The following is a 25,018-nucleotide window of genomic DNA, read 5'->3' as shown; positions in this document are numbered from 1 at the left end:
CAACAAAAAATGGTTTTAAGTCAGTTATTTCTATTTTGCTGTAGTGTGTCAGTAGGAAATATTAGTTTACATTTCCAAACATTATTTCTGCCATTAAATGTAATAATCCAGTTAGATTCTTGTTTGCACAAAGTCTGACAACAGCCAGTGCTCCACACCGAGATCTGATCTCACCTTCATCCATCCTGTCTAAAATAACATGAAGAAACAGAACAAACTGAGACAGACTCAATCCAGAAGAACTTTGGTAATGTCTCCAAGACACAAGCTACAGTACTGTGCAAAGTTTTAGGCACTTGTGTAAAAATGCTGTAAAGTGAGGATGCTGTCAAAAACAATGTGAAAATCATGACATTTGCCAAGCATGGTAACCCATACTCAGAATTGGTGCTCTGCATTTAACCCATCCAAGTGCATACACACAGGAGTAGGGAACACACAAACACTGTGGACACACAACCGGAGCGCAATTTTGCTCAAGGGCACTTCAGCCATGGGTATTGAGGGTGGAATAACCATAGACTGTATAAAAACATGGACGTAGTGTCCGTGACGTCACCCGTAGACTCCTGAAGAGTGTATTTGAAGCTCAAAGTGTGCAGAGCGAGCCATTGCCATCTTGGCAGCACGTCACCACGCGACTCTCCCGGACAATCGAAAATGGGTGAAAAGGCAGGAGCTGGCTGCTGAAGCCACGCCCACCTAGCGCGACAGTCACTCAAGTGGCCACGTCCTTAATTATGCAGAATTTTAAGGCTTAATATAATTTAAAAGGATGAGTTATAAAAAAAAATCACCCCCTTCAAAATTACAGTTTTAGTCACTTCCTTGTTGGCTTCACGAGAGAGAGCGGGAGGTTGGCGCTCGGGAATAACACTGATCATTCACTCCCCCAACCTACAACTCCTGCCAGTACTGAGACTTGAACCTCCAACCTCCAGGTTAAAAGTCAAATTCTCTAACCATTAGGCCACAGCTGCTCCGTAATACCATAAATATATTTTATTAATTAACTTCTATTAACTTAACTAAATTAAATAAACTTTTGGTGTGACCACACTATGCGTTAAAAAAAGCTTTTGTCCTAGGTGCACGCACATTGTTTTTCAGGTAGCTTTGCAGGTAGGTTTCTTGAAATATCTTAGATACATTGCCACAGTTCTACTAAATTTAGTTTGTCTCTGTTCTTTTTCTTCATGTTATTCCAGACAGACTGGATGAAGGTGAGATCAGATCTCTGTGTGGAGCACTGGCTGTTGTCAGACTCCTTATGCAAACAAACATCTCACTACTAGATTATTATAATAATGGCAAAAAAATATATAATGTTAATGGAAATGTAAACTGATATTTACTACTGACACACTACAGCAAAAGATAGAAATAATAATAAAACATTGTTGGTGAAAATACTAGTGGCATAAGACTTTTTCACAGTACTGTATTTAAACCACGGATGACAAGTTTAGGTAATAAAATGAGCTGAAACAACATCTGCTCAAAACACCTTATTTGAGTGTGAGTGTGAATAAAATGATGATATTGACAAGACTGCATACATCACGTAAACTGCTCCTTTTACATAATGTGTTTAAGAGCATCATATCACTGAAGTAAAGCAAGCTAAATTAATGTACACATGTTCTTTATGAAGTAAAATTAGGAAGGGTCATCTGTGACCATCTCAAACGTGTCAACAGACCCGAGAGTGAAAATGCTGGAAGAAGTGATCGCATTGAAGGAGAATCTAAATTGTGCAGATGTTTGCATTTTTATTCCAGTTGTAATACTGTCATGTTAAGGTGTTTTTTTTATTTTTTTTTTATTCGTTAGTATCCTCCCATTTCCTTTAGCCTATTGTTAGAGCAGAAGAGCTTCCCTGTATAAACTGTCAGTGATTTCTGACAATAGTTTATAAACAGAAGACTAAATGGTCAGCTTATATAAAAGGAAATCACGAGGGACAGGCAAGAAGGGAAGATAATGAATTATAAGCACTATCATAAAATCAGATGTTAAAGAAGAGGAATTCAAGAGAAAAACATGTTAAGAATAAATAATTTTGTGCTCAACTGTCTTAATAATGTAAGCTGCATCTTGCTGTGGTTATGTCTCAGGAGATCTCAACAGTGATAAATCAAAAGCTAAGCAAATGTTTGTGTACAGTGACTAATTCACAAGTTATGTTTTATGAATTTAAAGATTTAATCTCAGATAAACTGATTTGCTCATGCAGGCTTTGGGTGTAATAAATTACAGTTTAAATTATGTAGATCAACATGGTAGATCATGACACTAAGAAATCTGGTAAATTAGAGTTCACAGAAACTTGTAGCCTGAATTTACTGCAAGTTGCTTCGGATAAAGGTGTCTACCAAGTGCATAAATGTAAATTAGTAATATAAAGCTAAATACCTTTTAATGTGTGGTTACATAATAGTATAACTGAGGTATACCAAAGACTTTTTATAGGTGAAATTAATGAATAACTTTAGAACTTTAAATCTGCAAATTAACTTTTCTGTACCAAATTTAGCCAGGTTTACTAGGTACATTATGCAAAACAAATGTGTCGTTAGTCACAAGAAATTAAAAAAAAATCCTGGAGACAAGAGCCTCAAAGCACTGAGGAAAGTCAAACATTTGCTTTTTTTGTGCATCTGCACATTTTTTTTTTTTTTGCATGCGCACTTGTTGATTTTGTCAAAAACATTTTAGTCAAAAAAAATTATAATGGACCTCAATTAAAAAGCCTCTTCTTTGAAATTGTTTGTTTTGCTGCATTTTTTATTTTTATTTTATTTTCAGATATCTTGTTACTGATGAAGCATATTAATAGAAATGTACTGAGGTGAACAATGAAGAGAGCATAACAATGGAACCAGCTTTGGCATATTTGTGGGCAAAATAGTGAAATGATCACAACAGCATTAAAATAATAATTTGCCTTTCTTATTGGATTTTAAAATGATAACAGAAACACTACTGCTAATTTCATTAATAGATGAACTTGAAGCTTCTACAGTAGTTCTGCTTGCCCCACTTGGTTTTCAGGATTCTGTCAAAAGTCTGAGCAGGTCTATGAGCATGGTTTAGGTTTTGTTTGGCTTTCTATTACTTCCATGTCTCTGAAGGATTTACTTAATAAGTTCCTGACTGTGACAGGGGTCAGGGGTGAGACACCTCAGGAAACGTGTATATTGAAGGCCTTATCTTTCTTTGGCTAATGCACACAATCAATGTGTACACAGTGTGATACATTCACACACAATATGCTTCTTTTTCACACAGTGGCACCATCAATGCTTGTGCTACAGGTCAGGAGAAGAGTGAAAATCTTACTGATCATGATTCTTTTAGCACTGCTTTAAATGTACAAGTCAAAAACATACCTTCTTGTTTGTTTTTAGATCTAGCATTTTTGATTAGAGGGAAGCCATCCAAGACTCCCGCTATTTCATTGCACTGTTTGGAGCCAGACCTTTAATAGGTCTTCTGGGGCATCAGCGCTGTGTTCCTCCCCCTCTAAGCAGACTTCCTGTCATTCCAAACATTCCTAGCTATGGAACTGGAATCAGAGATTAGTAGGTTCAGGGTGTGTAACTTTTGTGTGCGTGTGCACTATAACATATTTGAGCTTATTAAGAATGCCTGCATTTTTTATTAATTTATATTTGAAAATGATGGCATGTGTATAAAGATTGATTAATTTATTTCTTGTATATAGCAAGCAAGTATAAATGTCGCATCTTGTCATCATCACATAACAGTTTCAGACATTTTGTAGATCAGTGAACATCATATACTCATTGAACGTCATATATTCACAAGGCACAGTGAACTTAAATCCTTATTCAGTTTTTTAAATGTCTCGCCATTCTCTCAGGGGAGAAAAGCAGGTCACATTAATAACACAGAACTCTTGCCAACAGAATGGCCAGATATTCTTCCCTAACATTTCCCTTGTCCAAGGGGCCCAGAGTCACTCTCATTATATTGTGCTTACAGGAGCATACACGTCGTTTCCTGCATATCGCCACATATGCCCAGCTTGATGACTTGCTCTTGTATGAATTTACTGGGGTGTTGCTTAGAAAACCACTGACACTATCTCAGTTCCCTTTCAATACTTCACTCGTACTGCATCGAAGACGCATATGGGAAAAACAAATTTTTTCTCCTGAACTGAAGCCTTATTTAATCACGCAGTGAAACTGCACGGCCATATGATCGTGCAGTGTTATTAAAACAAACCAATGGCTTGGCAGTGGTGCTGCACGAACCTATGGCAGCAAAGCCCGCCAAAATGGGCAGGGAATCTGGCTATATATTGACCGCTTCGCCACAGGAATTCAGATTTTTTTCTCGTTTAGCGACGACATCACATCACTTCGCTGATCTCCGCTGAACTGCTCGCCGTTGACACGCCTCGCACTGGAACGTGACTGCCGGTCCCCGTTGCAGATACATCGCTTCCCTGCGGCCATCCGGCGAGAGAGAGAGAGATTAAAAGAGCAAATTTCTCTAAAAGAGCCTTTCTACGGCGTTGTTGCAAATGCCGTCTCGTCATTGCAGCTCGTGCAGAGCCCCTCTGCACGCTGATGACGGGCACAGCGAGTGTGTTGCATGCTTGGGGAAACCCCACGCTGACACAGCACTCGCGGGGAATTCCTGTTCTCATTGCGAGAACATGAATATCGCCTCTCTGCACTAGCGAATCGCTTTCTTTTCAGAGAGCGATCTCGCTCCTCGCGCCCTCCCGTTTTCTTCCTCTCGCGAGCCGGCAAGGAAGAAAAGGTGGGGCAGAGGATTAAAGCAGCAGGATGAAAACGAGCTCACGCTGGCTCAGCCCCCGCGTGCCTCGTGTTCTCCACCCAGAGGGGTTTCCCCAGTCCTCTTTGTTCAGCCAGACCAGTGTCCCTCTGCTGCCGCGAGTGATCTGGTTTTGCTTGGAGGGACTGAGGAAGAACTGCTAGAGGACAGCATGTCTCTAGCTGCTTCAGACGCTGAGGAGGTGTCGGGCTCGCCAGACCCTGCCCTTCTATGTTATCTGAACCCAGCCCCCCGAAACTCGGGATGGACGCCGAGCTTATCCGCGTTCTCTCCAGGGCAGTGGATGAGCTGGGTCTGGAATGGTCTCCTCCAGAGGAACCAGCCCGTAGCCGTCTGGATGAATGGTTTCTGCCGGCGCGCCAGCAAGCCCCTCATCAGCGAACTGCCCCGTTCTTCCCGGAGGTCCACGACAAGCGCACAAAATCGTGGCATGCCCCCTACTCGGTGCGCTTGCATACTTCATCTTCATCCGCCCTCACCTCAATTGACGGCGCTGAAGAAAGAGGATACGAGCGATTGCCGCTGCTGGACAAGTCTGTGGCCGTGCATCTCTGCCCGCCAGCGGCTATTGGATGGAAAGCCAAGGCCAACCATCTGTCCAAACCCTGCCGTACGACGTCGGCGCTCGCAGGACGTGTCTACTCATCGGCAGGGCAAGCAGCCACGGCGCTCCACTCCATGGCAGTGCTACAAGTCTTCCAGGCCAAACTTCTCGCCCCCACTGATGAGTCTGGCCCGGATGTCGCCACGCTCAGGGAGCTGAGGAGTGCAACAGACTTAGCACTACGTGCTACCAAGTGCACTGCCCAGGCCATTGGGCGCTCAATGGCTAACCTGGTCGTCCTGGAGCGCCACTTGTGGCTTAACCTCACGGAGATCAAGGATGCTGACAGAGCCCAGTTCCTGGATGCGCCGATCTCCCCCAGCGGGCCTCTTTGGCCCAGCGATCGAGGGGTTCGCCGAACACTTCACAGAGGCACAGAAGTCGTCCCAAGCGATGCGCCACCTCCTGCCAAAACGCGCTTCATCTGCTGCTGCCAGTCGCCCCAGACAGGTGCCGACTCGTCAGCCTCCCAAGCAAGTGCCCGCTGCTACCACCGCGGCCCAGCCTGTGAAACCCGAGCCTCGACACCGTTCTCGCTCGGCCACTCATGGGACCCTGGCCCAAGATAGTGCTGGACCCTGCGCCACCGCCATCATCCTGATCTACAGGAAAGAAAGAGGAGGGGGCTAAGTCTCGCTGCGGCCGGACCACCCCCCAAACTGCCGCGTGTGTTTTGCCGTCCATCTCCAGGTGTCGACGAAGTTGTTCTTGCTGCAAACAATGGGCCCTTTTTAGCGCCCAGACAGCAAAGCGCTGTTATAGTGCACAAAATAAAAAACACGCTCCTTCACAAAAAGAGCAGTTTTCTTCACATAACACTCACGAGTGCTATGTCCCCCCACGGTGGACAAACACTCGAGTTAATACAACCCCTGTCCACCCGGGCCTCACAATGGCAAGCCATTCCCGGGGTATCAGATTGGGTCATGGGAATAATAAAACACGGCTATTCCCTTCAGTTCGCACGACGCTTTCGCGGGGTGGTCACCACTTCGGTGCACAACGAGAACGCTCACGTTCTTCGTGCCGAAGTGGAAAATCTGCTGGTGAAGGGAGCTATAGAAATCGTTCCCCCAGCACACCGCGACTCAGGGTTTTACAGCCGTTACTTCCTAGTTCCCAAGAAGGATGGCGGGCTGCGCCCCATCCTCGATTTAAGACATGTGAACCGTGCCCTCATGAGATGGCGCTTCAGAATGATCATGTTGAAACAAATCCTCTCACAAATACGCTCAGGGGATTGGTTCTTTTTGCTGGATCTGAAAGACGCTTACTTTCACATCCAGATAGCCCCCGTCACAGGCCATTCTTGAGATTTGCCTTCGAGGGTGTGGCTTACCAATCCAAGGTCCTCCCCTTTGGGCTGTCTCTGGCGCCTCGCACGTTTACAAAGTGCATGGATGCGGCTCTCTCCCCTCTCAGGCAGAAGGGAATCCGCATTCTCAATTACCTCGACGACTGGCTAGTTCTAGCTCAGTCAGAGGGGGAGGCATTGGGTTACAGAACTTTGCTCCTCAGCCATCTGGAATGCCTGGGGCTCAGGGTGAATTTTGCCAAGAGTTCGCTGTCCCCCAGCCAATGGATATCGTTTCTGGGAACAGTGTTAGACTCAGTTACGATGAGGGCAACAATGGTGAAGGAGCGCGCCGCGGTTCTACAGCGACTTGTGGCCTCCTTCAAAATAGGTGCTTCTCGACCCCTAAAGACATTCCAGAAGTTGCTGGGTCTTATGGCAGCAGCATCGCCGGTGCTGGAGCTCGGGCTGCTACGTATGCGCCCTCTCCAATATTGGCTGAAACCACATGTTCCACCTCATGTGTGGTGTCATGGACGCCTGAATATCAAGGTGAGTCAGGACTGCATTTCGGCCCTGACCCCTTGTAGGAACATGCAATGGATAGAACGGGGTGTTCCGCTTGATATGGTTTGCAGAAGGAAAGTGATCTCCACAGACGCATCCAACAAGGGTTGGGGCGCACTGTGCGAGGGGAAACCCGCTTTCGGCCAATGGTCGAAAGAGGAGAGCAGGCTTCACATCAACTGCCTCGAGATGATTGCAGTTCAACAAGACTGCCAGAGCTAAGGAGCCACCACATGCTGGTCAGATCAGACAGCATGACAGTGGTCTCTTACATAAATCACCAAGGTGGGCTGTCATCGACCCTTCTCTTCAGACTAACGTCGCGACTGCTGGAATGGACCCAGAGCAACTTGGGGTCCCTGAGAGCAGTGCATCTTCCAGGCAAACTGAACAAGGGCGCGGATATGCTGTCAAGAAGCAGAGTATCCTCAGAAGAGTGGAGGCTCCACCCGCAGACAGTTCAGAAGATATGGGAGGTCTTTGGCAAAGCGAAAATAGACCTCTTTGCCTCAAAAGACAACTCTCATTGGCCAACATATTTTTCCAAGATCGAGGATGCGTTGTCCCAGGACTGGCCCAACCGTCTTCTTTACGCTTTTCCTCCGGTTCCTCTGATTCCCCAAGTAATCAGGCGGGTCAGGGTCCAGAGATGCAGGGTTCTTCTTGTAGCCCCACTCTGGGAAAATCAGCACTGGATAGCCGACCTGTCACAGATGCTGACTGCGGCCCCATGGCCCGTTCCTCTGAGACGGGACCTCCTTTCTCAGGCGGACGGAACGATTTGGCATCCACACCCAGAGAGGTGGTCTCTGCACCTTTGGTCGCTCGACGGGAACCCGCGGGACTCCCTGAGCGTGTGCTAGACACAATTTCACAGGCTAGAGCTCCGTCTTCAAGACGCCTCTATGCCTCCAAATGGTCTGTGTTCTCCACATTATGCTCAGACCATGGTGAAAACCCGACCTCCTGTGACGTATCAGTGATACTGTCATTTTTGCAAGAGCTCTTGGAGAAGGGACAATCCCCCTCCACGCTCAAGGTCTACGTAGCGACTATAGCGGCGTCACATGCCCTTATAGCAGGCCAGTCGGTGGGCAGAAACGACTTAGTCATCCGATTTATGAGAGGTGCCAGAAGGCTTCATCCGCCTTGCCCTCCCACCGTCCCTTCATGGGACCTGCCCACGGTACTGAGAGCCCTATGGACTGTAGCGGTTCAAAGGGGGCCCCCTTTGAACCGCTACAGTCCATAGGCCTTAAGGCCCTGTCGCTAAAGAGCGCTCTGCTGTTGGCCCTAGCGTCTGTTAAGCGCGTGGGCGATTTGCAAGCACTCTCGATAAGCCCTAATTGCCTAGAATTCGGGTCTAACGACTCGAAGGTCATCCTGAAACCATGGCATGGCTATGTGACAAAGGTTCTCTCCACACCTTTTAGAGCACAAGTGGTCACTCTCTCTGCATTACAAAACACAGAGGATGATCCAGAGCTGAATCTGCTTTGCCCAGTGAGGGCTCTAAAAGTCTACATAGAGCGTTCTGCGCCAATAAGGCGATCAGAGCAGCTCTTCATATGCTTTAGAAACCGCACCAGAGGGTTGCCGGTCTCAAAGCAAAGGCTTTCAAAGTGGATTGTTGATGCAATCCAGCTAGCCTACTCTTCTCTGGGCCTGCAAAGCCCAATTGGAGTAAGAGCCCATTCGACGAGAGCAGTATCTTCGTCCTGGGCATGGTCTAGCGGTGTGATTATCGCAGAAATTTGTGCGGCGGCTGGTTGGAACTCGCCGTCCACATTTGCAAGATTTTATAATCTAGACGTCCCGGCACTTCATGCTAGGATACTTTCTGTGTGAAGGTCACCTTTTTTGTTCCTCATTTGCATGCTCTTGGCCATTCTTTGCCCAAGACTCAAACTCTACTCGTATGCACTTGGTCCCTCTGGTACTGAGGCGATACGAACACGGGATGATCAGGCTAGGCCAGACGTAACCTCATTGAGCTTATTCTGCTCCTAGTTGCTGTTGTCATATCTTGGTTTCACAGATCAAGTATGATTGCGTTGCTCGTCCCCCCTTCTGAGCATGGCGTGATTGAACTGGATTTCCCATATGCGTCTTCGACGCAGTACGAGTGAAGTATTGAAAGGGAACGTACTCGGATACTAACATAACCTCGGTTCCCTGAAATACGGGAACGAGTACTGCGTTCCTTGCCATGCTAAAAGGCTGCACGACTCAGTCGTCGCTTCAGTCGAAGTAACCTGAATTCCTGTGGCGAAGCGGCCAATATATAGCCAGATTCCCCGCCCATTTTGGTGGGCTTTGGCGGGCTTCGCTGCCATAGGTTCGTGCAGCACCACTGCCTATGGAATGCCAGAGCTGCCAATTTTAAAAATAAATAAATACATGAATAAATATACAAATAAATGTAAATAAGAATAAATAAATACATAAATATATAAATAAATATACATAGAAAAGCATAAAAACGAAAATAAATAATTATTTATACATTTATTTCCATATTTATGTATATATTTATTTTTTTCCATATTTATTTATTTATTCTTTTATTTATTTATACATTTATTCATTTCTACATTTATTTATTTTTACATTTATTTATTTATACATTTATTTATTTCTTCATTTATTTCTTCCTACATTTCTTCCTGCGTAGGGTAATGAGGAGGGCGTGGTTTACCTCAGACATAGCAATCGAGCTCAGAGTAAGCGAAGGCGAAGGGTTGAGGCCACAGTGATGCTTATAAGCATATAATGCGATGCACTTGCCTCAGATGCGATCTCCTCATTCGCCAGCAAAAACCTGTTTACTCCATTTGAGCTTGTTTTTCATATAGCCTCATGTTAAGTGCAAGTGTCCGATACAATACCAACACTGACGACGCAGTGTTGTTTAATTATTGATTTTTTTCCCCTTTTCTTTATTTTTTTCCCCATGTGTTTAAGTAGAGTGTGCCATGAAATTGTTTTGTTTGTCAACACCCACAACAGACATCATATTGTGTGTATTTGATTGCTTAAGCTCAACAAACTACGAAAAATAACTCATATAATAGGCTACTCGCGAGGCGGCTTTATACGCGTGAACTTTGGATGTGACTGTGAGGGCACATAATACAGCCTTCGGAGCGCGCGAGTACCATATGGCTTAAAATACTGAAAAATGTGTGCAAATTATACATTTTTGTGACAATGCAACAATGACCCGATTAATCAAGTGACTGTTCTGTCAGCTGTCCCGAGATGCGAGTGAAGTCTTGTGTCAGCGCGTGCTGCAGGTCACTGTGCAGACGAGATGCGCTGATGAGAAGCGTTCATGGATTCGAAGACTTGTTTCGAATGAATTATTTAATCTTACATTTTGCGTGGATTAATTTTATTATTCAAACCTACAAGCTATGTTGAATAAATGCAGGAATTTTCCTCATTATAAACTTGAAAGCTGCGAGAATTATTAAAACCATGCAACAGCTACACAGTCCCCCACCGAAATTTAGGACTCTATTATACAGAGATTTGTAAAATAAAATTCCACAACTTTTTCAAAACGTTTTTAGGCCTGGAAATTGTTGTTTTAAAATTTCATGGCATTCCCATGTTATTCATGAACATACAGACCCTAAAAGCAACTGATGCATGCAGTCAATCACTTAAACTGCTGACCAATGTGACTGCGCGAGTGCTCCGTCACCTCTCCCTCCTGTAATCACATGCATCCGGCATCCGTTACCCCGCTTTGTTCCAGGACCTCGCAATTTACAAATTAAGCACTGCAGAGTCCCTGTTTCATGTTTGTTAGCCCAGGACATTTTACAAATCCAGACCAAACGATGTTCTACGGCCATGTCCGGAATAAAGAGTAGCCTATCCATGTCACACAGTAAGATTTAGGATTTTGACCATATACCTCGCAGTCTCAGACCGTATCAACGTCAGTGAGCTATACTAATTGTATTTCGCCACACAATAGGCATCACTGTGGCCTCAACCCTTCGCCTTCGCTTACTCTGAGCTCGATCGCTATGTCTGAGGTAAACCACGCCCTCCTCATTACCCTACGCAGGAAGAAATGTAGGAAGAAATAAATGAAGAAATAAATAAATGTATAAATAAATAAATGTAAAAATAATTAAATGTATAAATAAATAAATGTAGAAATGAATAAATGTATAAATAAATAAAAGAATAAATAAATAAATATGGAAAAAATAAATATATACATAAATATCGAAATAAATGTATAAATAATTATTTATTTTCGTTTTTTTTGCTTTTCTATGTATATTTATTTATATATTAATGTATTTATTTATACGTATTACATTTATTTGTATATTTATTTATGTATTTATTTATTTTTAAAATTGGCAGCTCTGGCATTCCATAACTGCCAAGCCATTGGTTTGTTTTAATAACACTGCACTATCCAATGGCCGTGCAGTTTCACTGCGTGATTGAATAAGGCTTCAGTTCAGGAGAAAAAAGGAGTTTTTCCCATATGCGTCTTCGACGCAGTACTCTTTCCCGTATTTCAGGGAACCGAGGTTACGTTAGTAACCGAGTACGTTTTGTAGTTTGTGTTGTGGTGTACTCTTGTTCAAGTTTACTAAGAACAGGCTTTACTTAGCAACCACTTGGGGGGGGGGGGGGGGGGGGCAGTATTTTTAGTGTGAGATTGTGAAGGCAAATATCAACAATATACACAACTTTACAAACTATCAATTTGATTTAATTAAGATTTGATTTGAAGTCTGTTAGCTAAAATTTCAGTGTCATATATTTTGGGCATTTGAAGCAAATCTGGTGTAAATGCATTGAAACTAGGGATACACGTGTATTAAAATTATAGCTGTGGCTGATATACTGCTAACTATTTTATGTTATAGCTAGGGCTGGGCGATATATCTAACGATATGATCACGCGCATCTAGTCAGTAAATCTGGTTCCCTGATTACCGCTAATTCGCCATCACCTGCTTTTAATTGGAGCGGCATTTAATAGCCCCTCCTTGAACTGCCACCTTAACGTGGTGGAGGGGTTTGAGTACCCGAATGACCCTAGGAGCTATGTTGTCCGGGGCTATATGCCCCTGGTAGGGTCTCCCAAGGCAAACAGGTCCTAGGCGACGGGTCAGACTAAGAGCGGTTCAAAACCCCTTATGAGAAGAATAAATCAAAGGACCGTGACGTCGCCCGGTATGGCGCAGCCGGGGCCCCACCCTGGAGCCAGGCCCGGGGTTGGGGCTCGTATGCGAGCGCCTGGTGGCCGGGCCTCCCCCCACGGGGTCCGGCCGGGCTCAGCCCGAAGGAGCGACGTGGGGCCGCCTTCCCGTGGGCTCACCACCTACAGGAGGGACCGTAAGGGGCCGGTGCTTAGACAATCGGGTGGCAGTCGAAGGCGGGGGCCTCGACAGCCCGATCCCTGGACACGGAAACTAGCTCTAGGGACGTGGAACGTCACCTCACTGGCGGGGAAGGAGCCCGAGATTGTGCGTGAGGTAGAGAGGTTCCGACTAGCGATAGTCGGACTTACCTCTACGCACAGCTTGGGCTCTGGTACCACACTCCTCGAGAGAGGATGGACTCTTCACCACTCTGGAGTTGCCCAAGGTGAGAGGCGGCGGGCTGGTGTGGGTTTGCTTATAGCCCCCCAGCTCAGCTGCCATGTGTTGGAGTTTACCCCGGTGAACGAGAGGGTCGCTTCCCTGCGCCTTCGGGTCGGGGATAGGTCTCTCACTGTCGTTTGTGCCTACGGGCCGAACGGCAATGCAGAGTACCCAGCCTTCTTGGAGTCTCTGGGAGGGGTGCTGGAAAGTGCTTCGACTGGGGACTCCGTCGTTTTACTGGGGGACTTCAACGCCCACGTGGGCAACGACAGTGACACCTGGAGGGGCGTGATTGGGAGGAACGGCCCCCCTGATCTGAACCCGAGCGGTGTTCAGTTATTGGACTTCTGTGCTAGTTACAGCTTGTCCATAACGAACACCATGTTCAAGCATAAGGGTGTCCATCAGTACACGTGGCACCAGGACACCCTAGGCCGTAGGTCGATGATCGACTTTGTGGTCGTTTCATCAGACCTCCGGCCGTATGTCTTGGACACTCGGGTGAAGAGAGGGGCGGAGCTGTCAACCGATCACCACCTGGTGGTGAGTTGGATCCGATGGCGGGGGAGGAAGCTGGACAGACTCGGCAGACCCAAACGTACTGTGAGGGTCTGCTGGGAACGTTTGGCCGAGTCTCCTGTCAGAGAGATCTTCAACTCCCACCTCCGGCAGAGCTTCGACCGGATCCCGAGGGAGGCTGGAGATATTGAGTCCGAGTGGACCATGTTCTCCACCTCCATTGTCGAAGCGGCCGCTCGGAGCTGTGGCCGTAAGGTTTCCGGTGCCTGTCGAGGCGGCAATCCCCGAACCCGGTGGTGGACACCGGAAGTAAGGGATGCCGTCAAGCTGAAGAAGGAGTCCTATCGGGCCTGGTTGGCTTGTGGGACTCCAGAGGCAGCTGACAGGTACCGGCAGGCCAAGCAAACTACAGCCCGGGTGGTTGTGGAGGCAAAAACTCGGGCCTGGGAGGAGTTCGGTGAGGCCATGGAGAAGGACTATCAGTCAGCCTCGAAGAGATTCTGGCAAACCGTCCGGCGCCTCAGGAGAGGGAAGCAGTGCCCTACCAACGCTGTTTACAGTAGAGGTGGGGAGCTGTTGACCTCAACTGGGGATGTCGTTGGACGGTGGAAGGAATACTTCGAGGATCTCCTCAATCCCGCTGTCACGTCTTCCATTGAGGAAGCAGAGGCTGAGGGCTCAGATGTGGACTCGTCCATAACCCAAGCTGAAGTCACCGAGGTAGTCAAGAAACTCCTCGGTGGCAAGGCACCGGGGGTGGATGAGATCCGCCCTGAGTACCTCAAGTCTCTGGATGTTGTGGGGCTGTCTTGGCTGACACGCCTCTGCAGCATCGCGTGGCAGTCGGGGACGGTGCCTCTGGGATGGCAGACCGGGGTGGTGGTCCCTCTTTTTAAGAAGGGGGACCGGAGGGTGTGTTCCAACTACAGGGGGATCACACTTCTCAGCCTCCCTGGGAAAGTCTATGCCAGGGTACTGGAGAGGAGAATCCGGCCGATAGTAGAACCTCGGATTCAGGAGGAACAGTGTGGTTTTCGTCCAGGCCGTGGAACACTGGACCAGCTCTATACCCTCTACAGGGTGCTGGAGGGTTCATGGGAGTATGCCCAACCAGTCCACATGTGCTTTGTGGATTTGGAGAAGGCATTCGACTGTGTCCCTCGCGGCGGCCTGTGGAGGGTTCTCCGGGAGTATGGGGTCCGGGGCCCTTTGCTAAGGGCTATCCGGTCCCTGTACGAACGGAGCAGGAGCTTGGTTCGTATGGCCAACTGTAAGTCAGACTTGTTCCCGGTGCGTGTTGGACTCCGGCAGGGCTGCCCTTTGTCGCCGGTTCTGTTCATGATTTTTATGGACAGAATTTCTAGGCGCAGCCAGGGGCCGGAGGGGGTCAGGTTTGGTGACAACACGATTTCGTCTCTGCTCTTTGCGGATGATGTTGTCGTGTTGGCCTCATCAGGCCAGGACCTTCAGCATGCACTGGGACGGTTTGCAGCCGAGTGTGAAGCGGCTGGGATGAGAATCAGCACCTCCAAATCCGAGGCCATGGTCCTCAGTCGGAAAAGGGTGGCTTGCCCACTTCAGGTTGGTGGAGAGTTCCTGCCTCAAGTGGAGGAGTTTAAGTATCTTGGGGTCTTGTTCACGAGTGAGGGAAGGATGGAACGGGAGATTGACAGACGGATCGGTGCAGCTTCTGCAGTAATGCGGTCGATGTACCGGTCTGTCGTGGTGAAGAAAGAGCTGAGCCGCAAGGCTCTACGTACGTAGGATCTACGTTCCTACTCTCACCTATGGTCATGAGCTTTGGGTCATGACCGAAAGGACAAGATCCCGGATACAGGCGGCCGAAATGTGCTTTCTCCGCAGGGTGGCTGGGCGATCCCTTAGAGATAGGGTGAGAAGCTCAGTCACCCGGGAGGAGCTCAGAGTAGAGCCGCTGCTCCTCCACATCGAGAGGGGTCAGTTGAGGTGGCTCGGGCATCTGTTCCGGATGCCTCCTGGACGCCTTCCCGGGAAGGTGTTCCGGGCACATCCCACTGGGAGGAGACCCCGGGGGAGACCTAGGACACGCTGGAGAGACTATGTCTCCCGGCTGGCCTGGGAACGCCTCGGTGTCCCCCCAGAAGAGCTGGAGGAAGTGTCTAGGGAGAGGGAAGTCTGGGGTTCTCTGCTTAGACTGCTGCCCCCGCGACCCGGCCCCGGATAAGCGGTAGAAGATGGATGGATGGATGGATGGCATTTAATAGACAGAGCCATAGATCACTGACAAGCTACGAAATATCGCGTTCATTATCCCAGATGAATCGCCTTCGATAATGAACGTGATATTGCGTATTGTCAGTGATCTACGGCTCTGTCTATTAAATGCCACTCCATTTAAAAGCAGGTGATGGCGATTTAACTGTAATCACAAAACCAGATTTACTGACTAGATGCACATGATCATATCGTTAGATATATCGCCCAGCCCTAGTTATAGCTGATGTTAATAGCCAACAAATGGTAAAAATTTTAATTCTTAAATTCTTCCCAATTCTCTAAATTAGGCTAAAACACTTTAAACTAAAAACCAATAGTTTTAAATGTTACAAGATAATTTTGGCATGATAACATTATAACTTACATTATGAAAAACTAGTGCTGAGCGATATACGTGGTATAAACCGGTTTGAATTTCACATTTTTTTTTAAACGGCTACAAGTGCTTAAGCAACTGTTAACGTGTAAAGATCATCGGCGGCCTCAGATCATTTTTTTTTTCACAGAACACCACACTTTTAATTGCATGTAATATATTATACTTTCTAAAAGCATTTGCATTGGGTTCATAAAAGCTGTTTTTATGCATGTTTGACATGAGTTTTTGTTGCATTTACACAGTTTTGACCAACAGGTGTCAACAGCGTGTGTTGTCTCGAACGCTCAAACATTGAATCATTTTGAGAAGCAAATAATGTGCAGAGCGAGGATTCATGAATCACTGAAACAGTTGAAGCAAATGTGCTGTATTGTGTCGAGGCTTTGAAACATTCGTCTCCACTGTGAAACCTAGTGGTCACTTTCACGTGTTGCTCTCCCTTGACAACGATTTACGAATTATGAACTACTTTGTTTATGTCAAACAAAAAAGTGTGTCCATATCATTGTAAGAGCAATAAAAAAAAAAAATTCTTATTATTATTATTATTATTTTTATATTTTTTTTATAATATGTTGAGTTTTTAACGTTTCTTTTTGTAACCTTTAAGTTCCTCTTTGTGAATAATTCTAGGTTATTTTTCTCATAAAAAGTAAACATTAATAAAAGAAATCAAGCCACAATGTGTCACATTTGTTACATTATGAGATTTCTATTTTGCCACCTGTCGGCAGTGTTTCGAATCTTCTATGCTTCAGGATCTCGACACTGCACTAAAACGTCAGTTTCGCTTCAGCCATCCTGTACCATTCAGAGTAATGTGCAAAATATTGCATGAAAATCCTAAATTCTGAATTAGGTGTGAGGGTTTATATGAATTTATCTTTGAGGTGAACTGTCTGTCTTCAGAAAAGTTTAGATGGTGTTTCTTTTCAACTGGCCTCCCTATAAAAAATAATAAAGTAGTATTTATTAGAGTAGTGCTGATTTGTTTACAATCAAGGAAACACTCATTCTCTGCTGTTCCATTAGCACCACCGGCTGTCAGAGAGTGATTTTGCATTCTCGGGCAGCCTGCCTGCTGTTTTTGTTTTGTGTAGTTGTTTTATGTAGCATAATTTCACAAAGCTATGGTCAGATGATTTTGTTTTTGCTCTAAATTGTGAAATTATACAATCTAATTGCAATCAAATCTGCTAATGCTACATGTAGCATCTTTGTTTGGATAGTGATTATAATGCAGTGGTTCTAAATTCCTTTCATGCATTCTGACTCATATAAAGGCACAGTCAGGGAAACCATGTGAAAGATTAAACATTAAACATCCATAAAAAAGCCAATATCTACCAATAAAATAAAACAAATCCCATATTTTGTGCATCCCAAACTATAACCAGTATTAGATATGGTTAGACCTCTCCCTGAAGTCATACTTCTGAGTAGGAATTATTAGTAATCATTATCTATAATTTTTTACATTACAAAACTGGCATGTGGGGATTCAAACGTAGCATTATTAAATTTTTGACTACTAACACAGTTACATAAAGCAGAGATATAAACTTTGCATAGTGGCTTGGTGATCATAAACTCATGGTGTAACTGTATATCTGTCATTCAGGCTCTTCTAAAGATGGACTGTCAGGGCCTGGTGGCACGGCTGGTTGTGGACTTTGTGCTGTTGACTACAGCGGTGGAGGTGGCGGGTCGCTGGAGGGAGCTTGCTGAGAGACTCGCTAAATTGTCCCAGCACCAGATGGAAGCATATGAAGCTCCACACAGAGACAGCAGGGGACAACTGGATAGTGAGGTAAAACAAACACTGAAAGCATTATTATGATGCTTATGCTTATGACCTGGCTTAGATTGTAGAGCAGTGACAGTACAGACAACTGTGTAAACAAAACACAGAGAAGGTAAACATCAAGTTAAGCAAAATATTGACCATATAGATATGGAATGTTAAATCCTCTAAATTATAAAAATGGATAAAGAAAAAAATCCAAGTGAGATGAGTGCGAGAGACAGTAACTGACACTTGTAAAATTTAAAAACTGGATTTTGAGCTTCAATTACAGGATAGGGCTGGGCGATATATCGATATAAAAAATATATCGATATATTTTTAGACGCGATATGGAATTAGACCATATCGCATAAATCGATATAGTTCAAATTTGCGCTGCTCCCCGCGCCAGCGCCCCTCCTCTTCGAGGGGGGGGGGGGTGCAGGCACAGAACCACTCTTCAACAAACATGGAGGAAGCAACTACGTCTGCGGAGCGCACGGAGGAATTGGTTAGTAAAAGAAAAAGCAGTGGCTCAGTAATTTGGAGATGGTTCGGATTCAAAGTATCAGATGAGCAACAACATCACGTTATTTGTAGGGAGTGCAATAAACAAGTTACAGCCAGGGGTGGAAGCACTACAAATCTTTTTCACCACCTAAAACAGTGGCACAAACTGCAGTACGAAGAGTCTTTGAAACTGCGCGCTGCAGAAGCCCCAGCCGCAAGCCATCGACAACCCGAAAAAGCTCCAGCCCCGAAACAAAGCTCACTGCAAACTTCATTTTCCCGCAATGTGCCTTATGAAAAGAAAAGTGTCAAGTGGTGTAATATAACTAAAGCGGTGTCCTACCACATTGCTAAAGATATGGTCCCCGTTGCAACTGTGGCACAAATCGGATTCCAAAGGCTACTGAAAACTATGGACCCGAGATATGAGCTTCCCAGTCGCAACTACTTTGCACGAGAAGCACTGCCACAAATGTACACTGAAATCAGACAGAGCCTTGCTGACCGGCTCGCTAACGTGACCCATTTTGCGTTGACCAGCGATATGTGGTCGAGCAGGACGTGTGAGCCTTACATGAGCATGACAGTTCACTTCATTCAAGACTGGGAGATGAAAACAGCGTGTCTGCAAACAAGTTATTTCCCCCAGGACCACACCGGTGAGCACATAGCTGAGGCCCTGCAGGACGCAATTGCAAGCTGGAAACTCCAAGAAAAGTATCTGGTTGCTATAACAACCGACAACGGGAGCAACATCGTCAAAGCGGTTGAGCTGAACGAGTGGCTGAGGATGCAGTGCTTCGGTCACAGACTGCACTTGGCTATTGGTGAGTGCAGTGTTGTAAGGAGTATTCAGATATTTTACTTTAATCAAAAACATTAAAATGTTAGTTTTTCCTTATTTTCCTTTGTGTGTCTGTCTGCAACTTTGTGTTTTATGCTGCTGTCTTGGCCAGGTGTCCGTTGAAATGCAGTATGTATTGTTAAATATAGGTTAAATAGATTAATAAAACACAAAACTTAAAGTGCTAAATGTAAAATCATTTACAATACAGAATGGTAGATTTCAGAACCATTTTTATTAGGTTTCCGTTATTGGATAAGAATTAGTGATGCATTGATGTATTTACCACTTTAATGTTACAGCTGGTAAAGGTGAGGTAATTATGTCTTTAAAATGCTGGTTAGCCTGTTGTTATCATCAAGGTAACATATATATTTAGCTATTATGATAGACTATAGTTTTTTCTCTGGATTGAAAATAGCAAACTGCAAAGTAACTAGAAACTAATGTTGACACATATGCCTAGACATTGTGGAGTTTTTAGTGGAGTAGAAATATGATGTAGCATTAAAAAATAGCATTAATATTAAATACTAAGAAACAACAACAAGAACGGAACACGAGTAAATGTACATACAGTAGAGTCATCATTTATAAATTATACAAAAATAATAATACATAAAAATCACTTACATGATTAAAATTCAGAAAAAAATATAATATTTGATATTTATGATTAGTACTGGTGTTGATTAAAAAAATAAACTATGAAACAAGAAAATAATATTAATGTAGAATATTTCTAAAGCTTGATTTTGGATTAGTTGTATGAATGTGTTAAAGTGAAACCAGAGTCAAATTTCTCGCATAAGCACATTTGTTTAATAGTTATTTATGATTCTGACAGGACATGGCATGAATGACAAGCGTGTCACCCGGGCCATTTCTTTGTGCAAAAGAATTGTAAGCTGTTTTTCGTACAGCTGGAAGAAAAGGAGACATCTTGCTGAAGTCCAGATTCAGCTGGGTTTGCCAAGTCACCAACTCATAACCGAGTCTGCCACACGCTGGGGATCCAGGCAGCAGATGATAGAGAGAGTCCTGGAGCAGGAAGGAGCACTGGCCAAAGTCCTGTCTAATGACAAAAAGACCAGGCATCTTGTCCCTACCTGGCAGGACTTAGAGGTCCTAGAAGCAGTCCAAAAGGTCCTGAAACCTCTCCAGGACTTTACTGATGCTTAATCAGGTGAGGAGTACGTCACTCTATCATATGTGAAACCTGTGCTGCACCTTTTTAACGAAAGTCTCCTGGCATGTGAAGAGGGTGAGAGCTTTGTAAATCGATCAAGACCAGCATTGTTGAGTACCTCAACAGCAAATATTCTGACCCAGCCACTACTGACCTTTTGGAGATGGCTTCATTTGTGGATCCTCGGTTCAGGGCCACCTACATCCCAAGTGAAAAAGTCGATGCATTAAAGGACAGAGCTGTCTTGGAGGTGGAGACGCTACTGGCTGATCAGAGCAGCTGTCAACCGCCTTGCCTATGTGTGCCCACTGTGCCTGAGCCTGCAGATGGAGAAGCAGCAGTAGCACCAAAAGCTAAGAGACTGGCAAGCTTCTTCAAGAAGCGCACAGCCACCACCACTGCACCAACCAAGAGGGAGGCTATTGAAAATGAACTGTCAAGTTACTTTTTGTTCTTTCTTTATATGTAAATGCTGCCCTTAAGTTACTAGGGTTTGTCATATTCTTTTGTGATGTTCGTTATTTGCATCTGTGGATTTGTTAGAAAGGAGAATAAAATCTGTTTTGATTTTAATAAGCCATTATAGTTGTAAAACTAAAAAGATTTTATATTGTACTTTTCTCATTTAAATATATTTATTTAGGAAAAAGATTGGCCTATTTTAATAGCCTATTTTATAGGCTATTTTTAAGATATTTTTTTTATTTAAATGTGCACCTTATGGAGCTTTGATTTCAAAAAAGGTACTCCTGTCCTATTGTTATACAGTATTATTTTTTTTTTTTAATTTTATTGTTATTTGAACAGCTGAGCATTTAATTATGAACCAGGTGAAGCAACTGTTCACTGAAATGGCCGGTTTCAATAAAACTACTTGTGACGTCATATTTGGCTTTGACAGAACATTTGCTCTCACTTTGCGGAAAAAATATCGGGATATATATCGTATATCGATATTCAGCCTAAATATATCGGGATATGACTTTTTGTCCATATCGCCCAGCCCTATTACAGGAAACCCACAAGTCATTCTATAGTGTTTGTGTCCAGCTCAGAAGAGGAACCTAAATGTTCTACCAATAATTGATGAGATTATGAGCTTCCTCTTGGACTTACGGATTTATGGTATTTGTACACATCCACTCTAAAGGAGAGCATACAGATTGTGTATAAATGTCTTTTTAGGGAACAAAATTCAGGGTATCTTAATGTCACAATCATGCAGGTTTACATGTCAAACTGAAATGAATTCATACTTTTCTGTTTTGTAAAGGCCATGTGGAAACCTGCCTTTGACTTCCTGGTCACATGGGCAGCCCAGATTGGGGACAGTTACAGGGATGTTATTCAGGAACTTCACACTGGATTGGACAAAATGAAGAACCCCATCACCAAGCACTGGAGGCACATCACAGGCACCCTCGTGCTTGTCAACTGTCTGGATCTCCTACGGAGCAATGCTTTCAGCCCGTGCTCTCAAGATGACTGTGCCATATAAAGACTGCCTACATCTCCTGACTTTTACAAGACCCAGATACACCTGGTTTCACCTGATTTATATTGTTAAAAGCACTTTGCACAATAGATTTGTTAGCTGTGGTGTTGTTGCACAGTAAATTGAACCAAATTACTTAAAAGTGTATTGCTGATGTTATAAGACAAGCAAAGGTCTCTATCTCGTGTAAAACGCTAATGTAAAATAAGATATGATTGTTCAGAATTTTTTTTAATCATTGCATATCATCATGATTTTATACTTGTACATTTTGTACAAAATATCCTTTTTTTCAGTAATAATGTAACAACCTTTCTCTTTTGTTTTAAGTATTATTTTGTAATGCCACTGTATGCTAAACTGCCTGTTTCACTTTGCTCTAAGTGTCTGCTGTTTATGTTTTTCAGATATAAGTTACCTAATGTTTTTATAAGTGAGAGTAAATGTTAAACTGAAAAGTATAATGGACAAATAAAACCTTATCGTCTTAATAAAGAGACACACCAGAATTATTATTAAGTAATATATAATGATATCACTTTAGTTCACCTGTACATAAAAAAAAAAAACTCAAATACTTCCATCAGCACAGGTCCTATAACTAAAGCATCTAATCTTCAGCTTACCGAAATTAAAATAATTACTACATTCATATGTGCCAAATATATACGAAGATATCATTCCAGCACTTTAGTTACTAAAGATCAAAGTAAAAAATTAAAATCCATTTGATTGTGATGCTAATTCCAAACAGCACATGCATGGTGTATAACAAGTCGTTTTATTATTTATTATTATTATTTGTCTGTTCTTATTTTTATTTTGTTTTACCCCCCCCCCCCCCATGCACATTATAATCATAACATTTAATTTGTTGTTGCAAGTGATGGCCCATATAAATCCAACGCAAATTTATCGGCTGAACACTTTGTAGATGTGTAGATATCATATCCTTGATACGTTGATAGGATGAATTTGTATGACAAAACTGACTCCAATATAATATATTAAACTGGTTGCAGTCAAAGTGCAACACTGAACATTATTTTAAGTTAAATATTCAATATTCTTGCTGTGCCCAATTAGAGTTTTACAAACCTACTTGCTATGTGCGAATTCCACTCTTATCACTCCAGCATAATATTTCTCACTGCTTGACAGGATCTTCCAACAAAAATTATGACCAGTGTAAACAGTCATCCCTGTGGGTCTTACAAAAATATGCTTACATCTTACCCTAGACACAGGCATGCAGGCAGCATTTTTCATATCACAAGCCTTTCATCAGTGCCCTCTCTCACTCTTTGTGGGATCCCACAACTACTGACAAGTGTGTGTGTTTGTGTAAAATATAATGTTAATATTGCCGCCAACTATGTTGATTTTATACAGTTTTTAACTGTTTTTCCAAAGATACAGTCAAGCAAGTGTGTGTGTATCAATGTGTCTGTGTTTGCTGTGATATGCCTTAAATAAACTGTGTTCTTTCTCGGGTCAGTGAGTGCTTACATTTTTTCTCCTCAGTTGTTTTGAAGAAGACAAAGACAAATGGCTTGCCTCAGCACAATGCTTCATTTTTCTTTCTCTCCATGCTAATGCTAAAAAAAGAATAGTGTTCTGAAATAGTCTATAAATTTTAAGATTTCAATTAGAGCAGTCAATGACTGAATGTTGCATTCTGAGTCATTTTTACTGCCTAAATAAATCAAGGGGAAACTAAATAAGGCCAATAATCATTCCCAGTCATTTCTCCTCTAAAATTTCAATAACACATCTGTCACCTAGTGGACAAACAGTTAATATAAAGGACAACGTTTTACTCAGTGTAAAGAAAGTCCCTCTAAACATCCCAATATAACATATATTTTTTTGACAAAGTTAGCAAATGATGATTGTATAATATCTAGAAACCTCGCATTAACGATAGTCATATGATAAGACGTTGTAATGTTTCTTATTTCAATGAAGAAACTGTTTGTAATTAAACTTATCTTTTAATTCACTTTCAGGTTGCGAGCAGAAACAGCAACAACACATGTGATGGTCTAACTCTCTGTCTCTGTATACTAGTGATGCGCGGGTCGTCTCATAACCCGCGGACCCCGGGTTGGGGCGGGTAAAGAAATTGTCACTTTATTTGCGGGGCGGGTTGGGGCGGGTCATTAAAAACAAAATAAAAAAATGTCAGCCTTTATTAAATATTTGCGAATATCTATTTTAATATTCTATTAGGTTATTTGATAAGGTTACAATATGAAGGTCGCCGCAACGTAAATTGCGTGATGTGCCCCCACTGCCCAGGCGTCACGTGACACGTCACGAAAGCGGCGCGCCAAACAGCTCCCAGCCTCCCACCGCCAGCTACAAAAAAAGGAAAAAATAAAAGTGGAGATGGAAGACGAGGTGAGGGAGAAATTGAGGTCGGGAATATAGCCTACATCATTAAAAAAAAGAAGGTCAGGCTGCTAAATCTAATGTTTGGGACCAGTTCTCAGAAATAGTTGCAGCAGGAGACAACAGCAGTATCGGCTACGTGAAGTGCAACTCGTGTGAAAAAATATATAAACACGAGAGCCACAAAACGGGCACTTCCAGCCTGTCAAGACATGTTTGTGGGGGGTCTAAGAAAAAGGACGACAGTGGCACGTCTCAAAATATTACCGCTTTCCTCAAAAGTAAAGTAGTACCAGCACGTCAAGTCCGAGGTCACAGACGCTTGTGTTGAATTGTGCTGTCGAGACCTGCGGCCCTTCGACATAGTATCTGGAGATGGATTTCATTCCGTAGCCCAGTGTCTAATTAACATTGGTTCACGTTACGGACGTGTGGATGCCAGCAGTGTACTCCCTCACAGGCAAACTGTTTGCGACAGAGCCAAAGCGACCGCTAAAGAAAAAAAAGAAATCCTCTCAAAGAAGATAAATAAAGCTCTGGATTGTGGCATAGCTATTACCACTGACATGTGGACTGATGAGTTCAACAAACGATCATACACGGCGTTTACTGGTCACTTCATTAATGACGACTGGAAATTGGAGAGCCGTGTCATAAGCACAGCTGAATTTGACTCTACTCTCAAAAAGACAGCGCACAACATCCACGAGCAAATTATTAAGGA

The 25,018-nt window shown here is 43.8% G+C and overlaps 2 protein-coding genes across 12 annotated transcripts in view; both read left to right on the top strand.

The window, feature by feature from the left end:
* Positions 1-22,462, top strand: part of LOC132152886 (SH3 domain-binding protein 4-like) — a 28,435-nt gene extending 5,973 nt beyond the window's left edge. The window contains exons 4-5 of the mRNA XM_059561827.1: positions 17,698-17,886; positions 21,679-22,462. Of these exons, the coding sequence (XP_059417810.1) occupies positions 17,698-17,886; positions 21,679-21,903 (414 nt within the window). The 3' untranslated portion in view covers positions 21,904-22,462. The remainder of the gene's footprint in view (positions 1-17,697; positions 17,887-21,678) is intronic.
* LOC132152888 (zona pellucida sperm-binding protein 4-like) overlaps positions 1-25,018 on the top strand; it is a 240,818-nt gene that overhangs the window by 169,566 nt on the left and 46,234 nt on the right. The gene's annotated exons all lie outside the window — the stretch shown is intronic.

This window comes from Carassius carassius, chromosome 11 (genome assembly GCF_963082965.1).
Source record: "Carassius carassius chromosome 11, fCarCar2.1, whole genome shotgun sequence".
NCBI lineage: Eukaryota > Metazoa > Chordata > Actinopteri > Cypriniformes > Cyprinidae > Carassius > Carassius carassius.
The sequence above is the reverse complement of the archived record's forward strand: the minus strand, read 5'-3'. Positions and strand labels throughout refer to the sequence as shown.